Source organism: Rhipicephalus microplus, chromosome 6 (assembly GCF_043290135.1).
Source record: "Rhipicephalus microplus isolate Deutch F79 chromosome 6, USDA_Rmic, whole genome shotgun sequence".
NCBI classification, from domain to species: domain Eukaryota; kingdom Metazoa; phylum Arthropoda; class Arachnida; order Ixodida; family Ixodidae; genus Rhipicephalus; species Rhipicephalus microplus.
The window spans coordinates 81,527,253-81,543,538 of record NC_134705.1 but is presented as its reverse complement, the minus strand read 5'-3'; the positions used below and the strand labels follow the sequence as shown (position 1 = coordinate 81,543,538).

The window sequence follows — 16,286 nt, the reverse complement described above, 5'->3', positions numbered from 1 at the left end:
TGCTGGCTCGCCTCCCTCAAAGATCCCACAGGTCGTCTCGCCCGCTGGGCACTCCGCCTCCAGGAGTATTCTTACACCGTAGTGTACAAATCAGGAAAACTGCACAAAGATGTGGATTGTCTGTCACGCTACCCTGTGGCCGACTGCGATCCTACGAGCACTGATCCTGTGGGCTGCGTCCTTTCCATCTCCCAGCTGCTTCATCTCGGGGACGAGCAGCGTCGCGATCCGGATATCAGCCGTCTAATACAACAGCTCGAATCTTCACCGCAAGACGCTTCCGTTCGCATGTTTACCTTAAAGGACCACACCTTATATCGGCGTAATTTATCGCCCCATGGTCACGACCTACTTCTGGTCATACCAAAGCACCCGCGTTCTACAGTCCTACGCGAGCTCCATGACGCGCCAACCACGGGTCACCTTGGTGTCTCTCGCACATATGACCGTGTGCGCCGCCGCTTCTACTGGCCTGGCCTTTCACGTTCTGTACGTCGCTATGTCAACGCTTGTGAAATTTGCCAGCGTCGCAAAAAGCCGTCGAGACTACCTTCCGGATATCTTCAGCCCATCGACATCCCATCGGAGCCATTCTTCCGTGTTGGTTTGGACCTTCTCGGTCCCTTCCCAACATCCGCCTCCGGAAACAAGTGGGTCGCGGTGGCTACGGATTACGCGACCCGTTATGCAGTTACGCGAGCCATGCCAACAAGCTGTGCTACAGACGTCGCTGATTTTCTTCTACGCGATCTCATTTTAGTGTATGGAGCCCCTCGTCAACTGCTGACAGACCGAGGCCGTACGTTCCTTTCGAAGGTGGTTGACGATATCCTGCGTTCCTGCTCTACCCAACATAAGCTCACGACATCGTACCACCCCCAGACAAATGGGCTTACAGAATGTTTAAACCGCACCTTGACAGACATGCTATCAAAATACGTCTCGGCCGACCATCGTGATTGGGACCTTGCACTACCCTACGTGACGTTCGCATACAATTCCTCCCGGCATGACACTGCCGGGTACTCGCCATTTTACCTTCTGTTTGGACGCGAATCAACATTGCCGTTGGATACCTTCCTGCCAGCCGCTGCGCAGTATACTTCTGAATATGCACGCGACGCTATTACCCGAGCCGACCATGCTCGTCAGCTTGCCCGCAGCAGGTTAATGGCATCCCAAGACTCGCAGAAGCATCGTTACGACGAGCGGCATCGCAACGAACACTTTCCAACAGGCTCCCTCGTTCTTCTTTGGTCCCCTACGCGACATGCAGGCCTGTCAGAAAAACTTCTCTCTCGTTTCACGGGCCCATACCGCGTGCTTAGACGAGTGACCGAAACTACATATGAAATTGTCCCTGATAATCCATCAACCTCTTCCGCTCTGCTGTCAAGGGACATCGTCCACGTATCAAGGCTCAAGCGTTACCACACTGCTCCTGCTGTGGCCCCGTAAACTCGCCGGGTCGGCGCTTTCGCCGCCGGGGGTCGTGTTACGTGATTTCGTCTGACTGAAAGAGGGCATAGTGGGGCATACCCAAGGAGGTGCCTCAGACTGAGAGAAAAGAAGTGGACGTTCTCAGTGAGCTGCGTTGTGGCTGCGGACCGACAACTGTTATTTTCCACGTAACAATATGGTGGTTTTGGGACGTTAAGCCCTACAAATATATCAATCAATCGAGTATATTAGCCACTAGACATTCATGGTGGGACAAACAAAATATTGGCCCTGTATCGGCATGTTAATCTTCAAGTGTTGTCAAAAGACGATAGTCTTGCGTCTGGAGAGATCGAACAGAACGTTTGTTTGATGTCTCGCGCAGAAAAATTGGTGAATGGTATTCTGGAGTTGCTGCGTTAGAGTGCCTCGGGCGGGCAGCGGAGGTGAACGAGCGCATCAAGTGACGTCACGTGGGATATGTGTGCTATCTGGCAGCTATCTTGCAAAACAAAACGCGCGGCTCTGAGTCTGGCGTGCATGCCCGTCTCAGAGGTGGGAACATCTTGAACGAAAGGCGACGGGTAGGTGCCACCACCATGTCGTCTTAGGAAAGCGTTGGAAACACTTCCCTTTTTGTGCAAGCGTTACAGAGTCAGCGCCACGTGATAAACTCTGTGGTTTTTAGAATAATTTATGTATGCCTTTTATAGTAAAAGACGCACATACAGAATATTTACGTGGTGTTGATGCCTCAGATATGCGCAATAAGTGCTTTTTAATTGACAATCGCACAAGTATGAACGCCAAATATTGGGCAACATTGATGGGCGCTGCTGATGAGGTCGGCCATTCGGGATATACCCGAATGCTGTTTAAAGTGCCCGGTACCGTTAAGGCGGACAAACAGACAAATGGGCAGACAGAGAGACCAACATTTTTGCGTCGAAGGTCCCAAAGGAAGACTATCGCCTTTAAAAAAAACTGCATCCGCTGAGAACCAAAAGGAGGAGGCGCTGCCCACGTTGCTATCTTTATCAATTACTGACATTCGTTTTGTGAGCTGCAAATTGGGCGTCCAGCAGCTTCTTGTCAAGTTGATGCTATGGGCGTGTTAACTTGATGCAAGATCAAACATTGGGAAACTGGTCTGCTGCAATACGATAGAATCATTGACGTATGCTGGCCATTTCACGTGCCTAAAAGAATGTCGTCACGTTCGCGTAGCAGGGAGGGTACGCCATTAGGAAGGAGTGTGGATCACGTCACAGGATAATAAGCATGGTTTTGTGGCACCGTGGTTACAAGAAAAAGACTTAGGCGGTATTTATTTTGTAAGAAAATTATTTCTGCACCATTCAAGAAGATAAAAGTGTACTGATGTAACAGAAAGTTATTCATTGTGTTCTTGATTTTTTCACAGTTCGATATTGGCTTGAATTGAAGATAATTTTGGTGCTGTAAAACATGAAATAACAAGGTTTTGCAACACATTTTTTCTTGAAAAGAATGCCATTTTTAGGAGACTTCTCGAACAATATACCTTCATATATGCGCCTTTACTGGTGCATTATACAACATTTCCTTCTCATCAGAGCCAAGAAATCGGCGCTGTTATTGTTAGTTCAATGCGCAAAGTCCATCACAACCATCAACAATCGTAAGAAAAAGTATTGCCACTCAGATATACTGTAAAAAATAAGGAAAAGATCGCCCATTCTCTGACCTCGTCTCGACAGTATATTGCAACAACAGAAAACTGCGTGTGCTGAATTGTGGACGCTTGCACAAAGAATGCTGCCCTACATACAACAATAACTTTAGCTCACTAAAGAGACAACCATTTGTTTCTGGTTTCCCCGAAGCAGCGAACCAGTTATAAAAATGGCGACTCACGACCAGCTTTCTAAAAAAATCTTGTTATTTTAAAAACAGCATACACACGGACACCCGGTAGAAAATATGGACATTTCCCAGTCAATTACTTCTATCGCTGACACATTTCACAAGGTGAAGTGCGCAGGTGAAGTGTTCACCAAAGCAAGGAATGTTGCGCACTTCACAAGGTGGAGTGCGCGACAATCTTAGCTTTGGCCAAACGTTGGCTTTGGCGAAAAAGCTAATTTCAGGAGAGACATGCATAATATTATTTGCATGCAGAGCGAGTGATACTGCACTGTGAAGATGCGTACCGTTATCGTGGGCGCAAATCAACCAAGCATCCACAAATGTCGTTATGATTGATCCGAAGAACGATGCAAAATGGCTGCTATGTTAACTCAACGATATTGGAGTTCCCATGGTGGCAATGGTTGAACATAAAAGTCATTTGTGCAATATGCCACTCGATGAAGGTACGCGCTCACGTGCGCCCTTCTCGCAACAGAGATGTTGCAATGTCTCTTGCTGGAAGATTTATTCTCGGAAGTACGCCGCCATAGTTTTGATTGAACCACGCAAGTTTGTTCAGAGGTGCACCATAGTTTTGAATGAAGCAGGCAAGTTTGTTCCGAGGTGTGAATACTTCACAAGCACCTCCATACGAACCGTCTACGGCTCTTCGGCGCCTTAAAGGGCTAGTCGACAGGCTATGAAACGCGCAGGAAAAGCTCACGTGTTTTTCTGGCGCATGACCAACCTGCCTCGGCGCGCACTGACGTCAACTAGGTGATTGATGGTGTTGACTTCAATACTGTTTCTTGAGACTTCGTTTAGACCAATAGACGAGCTGCGTGCAGCGTCACTTCGCCCATCGCTTAGTTGACGTCGCTGCGCGTTGACAGCAGTTGGTCATCTACACGGAAATTGCGCGACATTTTCCTGCGCGTTCAGGAGCCCGTGGACTTCGAAATTTGCCACAGAATTCATACAATACGCCGTATGATTCACGGGAATCGAAATGGTGAGGCGATATGATGTCTTGATAAATTATGTGGCACCACAATGAAAAACCAAACAGCTGAATCATTGAATTAAAAAAACACGAATATATCACTTTGGCACATGGAGAACATTATGCATGAGGTATCTCTGATAAAGGGAGCCGATCATAAAACAGCCAACCAAAAGCAGTAAGAAAAAGAAAGCTCCCTATTATTTGTTACTTATTCAGGACCTTACTTGTGCGTGACTGCTTTACTTCCGTAACACGCCTAGCAATTATACAGTGTTAAGTTTACCACGCAAGAATGCTCGCGGGAAACGCTATGCTGCGCACTAGACTCCCGAAAAAGTGAGCGCTGGGCAGGGGCACGTGAGCACGCAATAAAGATAGAAGAACGAAGCTTTAAATCAAGGCAACGCGGGGGTCGGTCTCATCTCTGTCGCAACATATTGGTGCCGAAAAACCGGGAGAAGGCCGCCATCCTCAGCATCGAGATATTCTCAGGTTGGACGAACTACGCAGACATCGCGGCATCATTCACGGTGCTATGACCCGACTACTGTCCAAAACCACCGAGGTCCTCCTGTGAGACGCACTACCACCTACCGCTGACTGGCAAAAAATTCTCGATGGACTCGTTGACAAAAACTCAGCTCTTGCCGAATTGGATAAGCAGATTGCCGACGCCCTCGACGGGGAAGAGTTTGGTGAAGAAGTTGAGGGCACTCTCGACTACCACGAGAAGATCGTGAGAGCAATGAGCAGGCTTCGATCTGCGATGAGCACGCGTGCAACGGTCAGCTCTATCGTTCTAGAAGCCAACCAGTCGGGGCATGCAGGTACGAGTGACAAATCCAGCCACTCCATGGAAGCTGCCCGCTCAGATACTACCGACCAAACTCTTGTCAATCTTAGTAGGCCACACGCACCAAGCTTGCAAGTGGTGGCGCTGCCGAAACTTCAAGTGCTCGTCTTCAACGGCGAGAACCGTGAGTGGCGGGGGTTCTGGGAGCATTACAAAGCGCCCAATCACACGCACGCCGGTCTAACCGGCATCGAGATGTTGAAGTACTTGAAGACGTACTTATCCGGCACTGCAAAGCGGGTCATTGAAGGAATACGCCTTATAGAAGCAAACCACAGCATCGCAGTCAAGGTGCTCATAGAAAGGTTTGACCGAAAAGATATCCTCATTGATGACCACATCGACAGCCTATTAGCCATCGTGCCAATCGAGTAATCATCGCACGTATCAAGGCTGCGGCACCTGTACGAGCAGATACAGTTCCTGACCAGCTATATGCAGAGCCTTGGTATGCCGTCTTCCAAATACGTGGTTGTTCTGCAACGGGTTCTGTGGCCCTAATTGCCAGAGGACCGGGTGATGATTCAGTATTAAAGGCACATGAAAACAAAGACAAATGTCACGGACTCTGTGGTCCAGTCGCAAGACGAGCATGTGAAGGCAATCCTGAAGTTCCTTCAAGTTGAAGTCGAAAACAGAGAGGAGACTGGCGCGTCACGCGAGAAACCCGCTTCATCGAGCCCAACGCCGAACCGTAATAATACTGCAAACACCGTCAGGCCACCTTATCTGCCATCGGCATTAGCACGGACAGCACGGTCATCATTGGCAGGTTGATATTCAAGGCCTGTACAGACTATATGTTCCCTCTGTGGCATCTCGGAACACATGACGCGTTATTGTCGGGTCACGCTATCGGCAGACAAAAAGCGTCGTCTTTCCAGCAACAGCAGGTGCTCCAGATGCGGGAAGAAAGGACACATAGGTCGCCGTTGCTGAACCTCACCCTACCTTTAGTGCTACTGTTAATTCAGACGCCATATCTCGGCCCTGTGCGAGATCTGTGGTCAACTAGGAGCTGACTGTCCTCAGTTGACTGCATTTGAATCACTAGAGGTGACCTCACAGCGAGAAAAGCACGTAACAACGGCTCCTGCCAGCAGCATGCGCTCGTCGTATTTGTTGTTCCAAGGACGCAGAGTTTGGGCATTTGGAACCGGTGGGTGCGTACCAGTGTCATTGCTGCTTGACACCTGCAGCGAACAAACGTTCATCCTTAAGGACACATTGCAGCAGCTTCGTCTATCTTGCACTAGAACCAATGAGGTGGACGTCTTTACGTTCGGCCGGTCAAATCATCCACAACATTACCAGTACCGAAGGATAAATGTCACGCTCTGTGGACGAGTGGAGCTTATAGACGTCGATCTTGAAGCTTTGGAGCTGCCAGGGGTCTGCACCGCAAATGGTCTCACGTTAGAGCCGAGTGTTATCGCTATGATGCGCGACCGCAATCTGGCATTTGCTCATGCAGCTCAAGATGACCAATAACAAGACTCCATAATAAGCGTTTTGATCGGCTCAGACCACTATTGGAGGGTAGTGACTAGGTGCGTCGAGCGTTTCACCGACACTCTGGGCGCAGTTTGGAGCATATTTGGCTGGGTCATTCAAGAAGTGGGCGCTAACGTGAACCATCGGTTGTCCTCGTGTAACATCAGTGCCGTTGCCATGTTCCTGGCTTGTTCTGACAACTGGTGCACTGTAGTCCTACCTCGAGACCCATGAGACATCTGACGCTTGGACGTCATCGGTATCACTGATGGACAAGATGACGTCAGCAAGCACCCAGCACTCATCCACTTTCGTAGCACAGTACGCAAGAATGCAGGGCGCTACGAGGTACCGCTGATGATCAAGACACTTGGTTACACGTCGTGTGCGAACCGTGTGCGAAAGTGTGGCTGAAACGCGGCTCAAGCGTCAGCTTCAGCGGTTCGAGCATCACCCAGAGGTTCTGCAGCAATACCTTGCTACAGTCAGTGAGGAGGGCATGCGGATGATGTAGTGCTGTTAGCAGTCCCAGCTCAAGCCATGCATCCAGCGACACCACTACTTGACTTAGAGAAGTAAAGCTGAATCTGCAGGCTCCTGAGAGTAACCGCCTGGATTTCGAGGTTCGTTTTTCACGCCTTCATAAACCAGCCATCTTTCTCAGGGCCGCTGACGTCCCTGTAAATAAATAACAGAGAGTGATATAGGCTCAAATTCGTCCAGAAACAGCCTTCCCGGCAGAGGTTGCCACAAATCGCACGGGCCAGCCTTTGCTATCAGGTTTCAGTGTTCTGACAGTAGAACCGAATATTGACCAGGACGGGTTGCTCAGAGTTGCAGGCAGCTCACAGGAGCTTGACGGACCAGAGGAACTTAGAACACCCAATTTTATTACCATATTACCAAACAATGACGTGTTCACGAGGCTGCTGATATCCGCGACGAATGTCCGCCTCCTACACGCCGGCGTTCAACTTACGCTGCTGGAGCTCCGGTCAAGGTTTTATAGTTTAAAGGGCAGACGAACCGTTAAAAGGGTGCTTCAGTCATGCTTGTCATGTCATCGCCGATGTTTGCGTGCAGTGTCGGTCCCAGTTGCACCATTATCGAAAGACCGCATAATGGGGGTGTCACCGTTTGACGTCGTAGGAGTAGACAATTACGGCTCACTGTACTACCACTCGACGTCGTAGGAATAGACTAATATGGCCCACTGTACTACCGCTCGACTCAACAATCAGTGAAACTTTATACTGCCGTTTTCTCCTGTGCGATGACATGGGCGGTGCACTTAGAATGAACCTCGGGCATGACAGCCCACTCATTATTTTTTGCCTTTCGCCGATTTACGTCAAGGAGGGGCGTCCCATCTACCGTTCATTTGAATAACGCCAAGACCTTCCGCAGCTGTTCCAAGCAACTGCTATTCCTGCTCAGCGAGACTGTGCAAAACCACGCAAGTACTCATAAAATCTGATGAAAGTTCATCGCCAAACGAGCCCCGTGATTGGGAGGTTTCTGGGAGCGAGTCATGTGGACAATTTAGGATGCGCTCAAGCACTGCCTTGAACGAAGCAGCCTCAGTTACGAAAAGCTTATCACTGGGCCGGTGGAGGTGGAAGCGATCATTAACTGCCACCCTCTGATCCAACTCTGCGAGCAAGCCGAGAATGCACAGGCACTGACGCCATCGCATTTCTTAACCGGCAAGCGTGTTGTGGAATTACGAGCAAGCACAAGCGGCAGTTTGCCTGATTCCACTGCCCATGAATTGCGAAGGAGGGTGAGACGCACAGAAAAGCTTCTGCACCGATTGTGGACACGGTTGGAGAAGGAATATTTACTTCTCTTGCGCTCTGCTCATCACTGCCAGCCGTCGTCTTCATCCCAGCTGCACGTCGGTGACTTGGTGGTTGTTAGAGACGACAACGTGTCAGCGCTGCAATGGAAGCTTGGCAGAGTAGTCGAGGTGTTTCCAGACAGAGAGGGCCTCGAGAGGTACTTCAAGATTGCCTTCCTCAACGCCCGCAAGGTCATCGCACCGCTCAACGGTTGAACCCTTTGGAGGCAAGGGACCATGCCACGGCCCCTGGAGGATGTTAAGTTTACCATAGAAAAATGTTGGTGGGAAACGCTACGCTGCGCACCAGACACGCGAAGAAGCGAGCGCAGGGTGCTGGGAACGTGATCACGCAATAAAGAAAGAACAAAGCGTTCAACCAGGGCAACACGGGTGTCGGTCTCGTCTCTGCCGCAACATATACTGTAGTAAATAAGACATCGAATAGTATGGGTGCTTGAAGGCGGCACCACTTTACGAATATGATACATGCTGTGGCGCAAGCTGCTAACTACAGAAGGCTATAGAGAATAGTTCAACACCTCTTGATGCCCGATAATGTGAAATAGTAAACTTTGAGAAATGAAAGAGAAGAAATACGAAAAGGTAGCGATGGCTGTAAGCAATGAGTGTATATTGTAGCAAAGTTTACGAAGAAGCATTGATAATAAAAAAAGACTAAAACAAAACCACAGGTGTCCTAAAATAAACGAAAGATTGTCGCAGCAGGGATGCAGCCATAGAGTTACCTACCATTACCCAGAAGAAGCTCTGGTACTGGTATCGTCCTGCCAATATAAAAATAATGGGTAGTGCGAAGATTTGCCTAACCTTCGTGCTTGCAGCTTCTAATGCGCTTGCGACTTCGTTTATTGTTCTGTTTTAGCGTTTGGGCGCTTGTTTTAGAGAAAACAACGAGTCGTTGCGAGCTTCGTTAAATAATTAGAATTAATGATCTTCAGAAGATGAGGTCTCAAAGTGACACTGCTGAAAATTCCCTGATCTTTCTCTTGTAGAAAATTAGGTTCAGGCCACAAAGAGCCAGACGAAGTTGAGACAAATCCGTGTGCTACCCACCAATGTCATGATGGCTTAAGATGCCTGTGTTGCGGTGCCGATGGACACTAGCGTCAGAGTATTTATAATGAGTATTGAATATGGAAAATTATGGCTACAGGTACACAGTGGCTGACTTCCCCTGTTGCGATGATGCTGTCCAGTTTTCAATGCCTGCATTGCATACAGCGATCTGCGTAGCAATATCACGCTGAAAGTTTTTGTGCCTATACCATAGACATGATAATAAGCACTAAGTTGAGGGTGAAAGAGTTTGTTTCACCCTGTTCACAATTAACAAAAACTTAAGAATAATGATAATCACCAAGTAAACAATACGTACGATGGAGAATGTCCAAGTATCGATTTCAACAGTAGAAAACGATAGCTTAATGTTACCGGGCTCTTATTGCCTTTGCGACCACTAGCCTAGCTTCGTTTCTCTGAAGGCACCTAAACTATGCCGCAAGAAAGTCAGCTTCTGGATGCCCTCGATGTACTATATCCATGCATGCAGCGCGATGGGGCACAAGAAACATACCGGTGAAATCTTTGCGCCATCTCGTGAGAGATTTCAAAGCTTTTGTGACACTGAAGCACCTCCAAAATGAGCGCACTGCCAAATGTGCGCACAGCCACAAAAACTAATGCGTAATGGCCAAGAGGATAAACACATCGAGCCTCAAAGAGACGGGTCGCAGTTTTTAATGCGTTGTCCCAATCAAACCAAGGCTTATTAGCCGGAGCCTATAAGAGTCATTGGGGTACACAGCAGTCTTCCGACCGGATCCCACATGATTAACATCTGTGCGTGCCTGCGCTTACATCGTTCACGTACGATGGAAGTACATGACGTGCAGTCGTCACCAGGTTAACATGAATGCTCCGACGCGTGACTTGGACTAGTTCTGGGTACCGTTGCCGAAATGATACCTCAATATGCTTGGATAGTATGTCGGCATGCATGAGTATGATCTCGGCAGCAGAACCAAAAGCCAAGTGGTACTATATTCAATAAAGCTGTTCCAGGACACATGGCGAAGGGTGTGAAGGTTGCGGGATAGTGTACAAAAAATAGGTCCCGCTGAACTGTTTACGTTCAAACAGTAAGTGAGTTTTTAAAAAGAATGTTCAAAGATTACCGAGGCTTTTCATTACACGAACCGTTGCCAGCACAAGAAGCATCTATTTTCTCACATAACGCTCCTAAAGTGCAACTCAGAACACACAACTTTTGATGCATTTGTGATTATGGCCCCGCCGTTTAGGTTTTGTGGTTAAAACACTGCTAGCAATTATCATAGCTTCAGCGAAGAGTGATAATGGTCAATGTACTCACAAGATCATCTGCCAAGATGAATATTATATGTGGGGGCATCGAAGCTTTGCTCACACGCTCTGGGTGCGATGCTCCTAGGCGCAAGCGTGTCGTGGCACTTGAAAGGCGAATGAGAAAAAAACAAGTCATTAAACAAGATGAAAACATATTTTTGGCTTTGCTAACTGAACTAGCGGAAGCTAGTGCAATGCACACATACGTTTAATCAGTTGATATATTCAGTTCATGTGATAAGCTTAAGTCACAGAAACCGATCTACGGCTGAAGAAATCCCAAATATTCATGTTATGATCGCTAGAAGAAAAAAAATGGCCACGTATCTATGGGTTCTGCTGAAAATGTCATCAAAAGACCACAGTTATCTGCCACCCATACTCTATGAGTTCTGGGGCATGTTTTGTAGAGTGGCTCGCAGTTCATTAGGCAGTCGTTTATGTTTTGCCTTGCCTCAGACAGCACTTTCTCTATGTTGAAGGGGCCGCATCTAGATGGCATTGACAAAATTGAGGAAGCGCTGCATGGGATATAGATGCCGTGTGGCAGTGGTGTCGGGAAACATAAAGTTTTGCAGAAAGCAGCGCTACTGCCAGCTGGCAGCACCGTATTCTCGGCACCTAGTTTTCATGCATAGCGTTGCATTTTCTGCGTAGGTTCAGAAACACAACGATTTGTATAATTACGTATCCATGTATTTTCTAGTGAATGAATGCACTACGTATATTTACGGATTCGCGCTGCGGCTCACAACTGCACAATAAGTGCTTTTAGTCGACAATATTGAAAAGTATGAGTTCTGCCACAAGTTAAATGCGGCTTCAAGTTCAGCACGTGCTTAAACTATGGCCTGGTGGCGGAATATTGTGAAATACATATAGAAAGAGGGAGAGGGACCATAGTTTTTTCGTTTGAGTATACAAAAAGAGAATATCATCTGTGATATAGCAGGGTTGAGTTATCCGTCATGGGAGCCACTTTAACACAGAAGTGAATTGTGTCATAAAAAAGTGCATTGTTTCTTGTATATTGCTGTCTAAGAGCAAACACATTGTGTGTTGGTGTTTGCCAGTCATAGTGTTAGTGGTCTTGTATGCACCGCCATCGATGTTTAGTGGCAATGACACATCTTGTTGACTTTTGGTGAAATAGTGGTTTATACGTTGTTTATACGTCTCACTTTTTATCTGTACATATACTTACGTATGTATATACTGGTTAGATGTTTATTTGAGCGACATAGTGCTCTTATTCATGTTATACCATAACTATTTCACTGAAACTATGACAGTGTTGCGAATTTTTTTCCAAAGTTCACTGAGCTATTTTTCTGTTTACACGTGATGAAGTTTGAGCTTATGTTGATTTTCACTTCATACTTTATTGTATTGAACTCTACACTCGCCGATTCCTGACATTTTGTACGGGGTCGTGGTTCCAATAAAGCCCGTGAAGAGGCTTTTTGACCCCGGTCTTCAGCATCCCAAATGATGGAATGTTGAAATAATAAAGTTCCAAAGTTTCAAGCGCTACCAGCTTTCAACAGCGGGGTTCTAAAAGCAGTAGCGGTGCTATGCACTATCGGCTCAGTCCAGTCACGTCGCAGCAGTTTCAAGTGGATGCCTGCCTTGTGAAGTGCAAAGGTCATCCACTCCCTCTTGCAGTACCAGCGGCTACGAAGCTGAGGGCTCTGCTATGAAGAAAGAGTGGGAATGGAGAGAAGGTTGTTTACTACACTATGGCAGATTTTGTACACCTTGTGTACATTATTCTCACGTACGCAGTGCTACACATAGGGTTTTGAAGTTTAATCAATGAGCCTCTGAGTCGTGTTCAAGCTAACGGACATAATTTTTTCACAAAATTGAAGCGACATATATAGTTGATATAGACTTACCTGAGAAGCAAACACCAGAACATAGCCTACTGGCTCTAAAACGCCGCAACTAAACAATTTCAGACTATAATGAGCGTACGCTATGGTGATGTTGCACAGCTGGATAAACCACTACCGTTCGAAGACCTCGCACGTTGCATTCCTTTTAACTACAGCCGCTGCCGCTTAGAGCGCGCAACCACGCTTGTCATACAGATGGCGGCGTAAGCTACACTTCGGCGTTCTATAAGGAGCGTCTAATGACACACGAGCGTGTTATTGACATTTGCTCTAAATATTTTCATAGAAGCCAATGCAGAAAATTTGTAATCGTAAAACAGTGATCAGAGCTCTGAGGGGCGCTTCCACTGAACGGAACGCTGGCTGTATGCTTCCTCCCGGAGGTTGTGCGCGTAAACACTCTCTATGTTTTAGTTTCCTTGGTGCTTCCACTGTAACGTTTGTTTGCACGCTTAGGTGGTCCAATCTTTAATTGGAGGTGTATTTTTAAGTTATTGTGGTTGCTGGCAGAATTTTTGTCACTTAAGTTTTGCGGAAATCAATGTGTTTTGGAGTGTTTTCCGGATATTAGGCTAGATCTTTCTACTTTCGTCTGACGCATGCGCTCGGCATTGCACCTGTGCTCAGCTCAAGGTAACAGCTGCTCTGAATGTGGTCTGGAAAAACAAGTGCAGGGACTGACCATGGTGGCACTTTTGTTTTAATTAGCGTTTCGTTATCCACGCTTTTGCTTCGTTCACAACGAATGGCAAAGCCACAGCTGGTGGACTCCCAGGTTAATGTGACCGAAGCTTCCTTGTGACGTCCGTACTATCATTTGAAAAAATTGGTTGCTCAGCACTCATTTTTATTCTGAACGTTGGTCTGTTTTAAAGAATGGCATTGTGTAAATACTACGCGGAGTTATCAAGAGTGGTTAATTATTAAAAATACTGCTTGCGTTAGTACTGAACACATCCAACAAATACCAACGTTAGTTAGAAGTTTTAGTGTAATTTTGCTTTGTACGCGCGATGCTGGGTTTTTTTAAAGATTCAGAAGTATCCTTTATATTTAGGAAAATATTTGAAAAATAAAAAAAAACTAGCGGGCGTAATATTCATAAGGGTTTGCGAATTCATCAGATGCTTTTCAGCTGGCACAGAGAAGCTGATTAGTTCCTAGATTTTTCTGGGAAGACGAATTCATACTTAATAATTCCATGTTATGTAACCCTTTTTAAAACTAAAAGATGATCATTCCAAGCAAAGTATGGGCTTGTTATTTTATTGCTCGAGGTGCAGTGCCGTACCTATATTTATCATCATCACCATGAGCCAGACTACATGCACTGCTGGGCAAAGGCCTCTCCCATTACCCGGTCTTGGATTTTTACTACCACGTTATACCTGCGAACTTGTAACCTTATTGGCCACCCACATAACTTTCTTCTTTTAGTTGGTTTTCTCCTCTGGGAATGCAGTCAGTTGCCCTTAATGAGTGATTATCCCATCTATGCAGTTCGTTCCTGTCCCACATCCACTTCTTCTTGATTTAAACTACAATATAAAACAATATAAAAGCACGGCATAAGGATATAGCACCTCACTTTGCTGTCCTTTTGTCTCTTGAGGGTATAACTTTTATTAGCCTTTCCATTGCTCGCGGCGTTGTCCCTAATTTAAGTTGAATGCTATTTTGGTGCCTGGTTCTCGCAGAAAGGTAACTCGCTAAAATATCCCCATTTTGAAACCTGCAAAGCAGCCAACAAGCTACGCCTTTTTCCGGCTCATCGCCCAGCTGAGTTGCGTTGGCAAGCTTATGGAGCGGATGGTTCGCAAACGACTAACTTGGCTTCTAGAAAGCCACGACAAATTTGTCGAAGAATTAAACAGATTCCGCTGAGGCAGATCAGCAACCGATTATGTCATCACCCTCGTCTCTTCACTCGAAGAGGCCCTCTTTGCTGGACGCATCCCAATACCTACCTTTCTCGTCATCAAAGCAGCTTTTGACTCCATCTTTCACCATACCATTCTTGCATTCTTGGCCTTCGAGTAAGACTTTAAAAATAGATTGAGAGCTATTTACAAGAATGCAACATATATATGTGCACTTCAGATAGTCAAACGCAGTTCTACGCAGTGGAAAAGGGCGTACCCCAGGGTGAAGTGCTTAGTTATTTTTGACATCACCCTGATACATGTAACGAACATGTTGCCGCGAGGAGTGCGCACTACAGTTTACGCCGACAACATCTCTATCCGGAGGGCTCCAATTTCGCGTTTTGTTACCATACAATGCCTTCAAAGAGCTTTACGGAACCTCTTTATGTATTTGGCTCCCAAGGATACGCATTTTTTTTCAGAAAAGAGTACAGCCATAGCTCTCACGAGAAAGGCAATGACCAAATATCCACTCCTCCTGGGTGGCCAGCCACTAACCTATGTATGGTCTCAGCAATTTCTTGGAATAATCAATGACAGGAGTCTCTCCTGGTCTCCTCAGGTGAAGAAACTTCTAGCGAGAATAGATGCAGCATCACAACTCTTTAAATTCATGGCGGGAATACAATGGGCATGTGTGTGCAGATCAATGGTCTTGCTTAAGAAAGCGCACGTCGAAGGAACCTTGCGTTATTTCCTACCGGTGCTTTACCGATTATCACCAGCAAACAAGAGAACTTTATAAGCCGCACAAAACAATTGCCTACGGATCGGCCCAGGTCTTCTGAAGATCTCATCAGCCTCAGTAACTGTAGCGGAAGCAGGATGTCTCCTGCTAGATGTCATCTGAACCCAAGATAATATATTCGGCCCTTATTTCCGCCATGCCATACGTAGGAACAAGCATTTTCTGTACTGCGCATATTTTACCAATAGCAATTCAGCATTGGGCCAAGCTGTACAAATGTAGCAACTTACTGCTATTAGACAGCGGAAGAAGGTAATGCCTTCATGATTTCGTCTCTGGACGCTTTCAACATTGATGCCTGTGTACCAGGCATCAATGAAGCAAGAGACGTTTTGCACTGACCGCACTGTTGCAGAATACTCTCTTCTACTCAGCCCAGCATTACACTCGGCATTTTCATTTTTATACTGACGCCTCAACTAATCAGGATATTTCGTCATATGGCCTCCATGTCCCCTCTACAAGACAAAGTCTATCCTATTGGCTACAACGCAGGACATCATCAACAGCAGCAGAATTTCATGGAATGGAAGAAGCATCATCTGCATCCTGCGTCAAACGCCGCACAGATGGGTGATCTTCCCCGACTCTCAGGGAGCACTACAAATACTGTTCGGCATCCTGAAGAAAGCATATTATCATCGTATTTCATTTGATATAGTGTACTTGCACCACTTAGCTATTACCGCAGGTCACGCTATCACATTTCAATGGATACCGGCTCATTGCGGCATACTGGCAAATGAAGAAGTAGATGAAGCAGCTTGCAAAGTATTTCAAAAGGAAAATTACAGGCGAACATAT

The 16,286-nt window shown here is 46.6% G+C and overlaps 1 protein-coding gene across 1 annotated transcript in view; it reads right to left on the bottom strand.

Moving 5' to 3' along the window:
* Window positions 1-13,122, bottom strand: part of LOC119168592 (arylsulfatase B-like) — a 60,510-nt gene extending 47,388 nt beyond the window's left edge. The window contains exons 1-2 of the mRNA XM_075865352.1: window positions 12,810-13,122; window positions 10,919-11,015 (exon numbers count right to left, since the gene is read on the bottom strand). Of these exons, the coding sequence (XP_075721467.1) occupies window positions 10,919-11,015; window positions 12,810-12,832 (120 nt within the window). The 5' untranslated portion in view covers window positions 12,833-13,122. The remainder of the gene's footprint in view (window positions 1-10,918; window positions 11,016-12,809) is intronic.
* Between the last annotated feature and the right edge of the window lie 3,164 nt (window positions 13,123-16,286).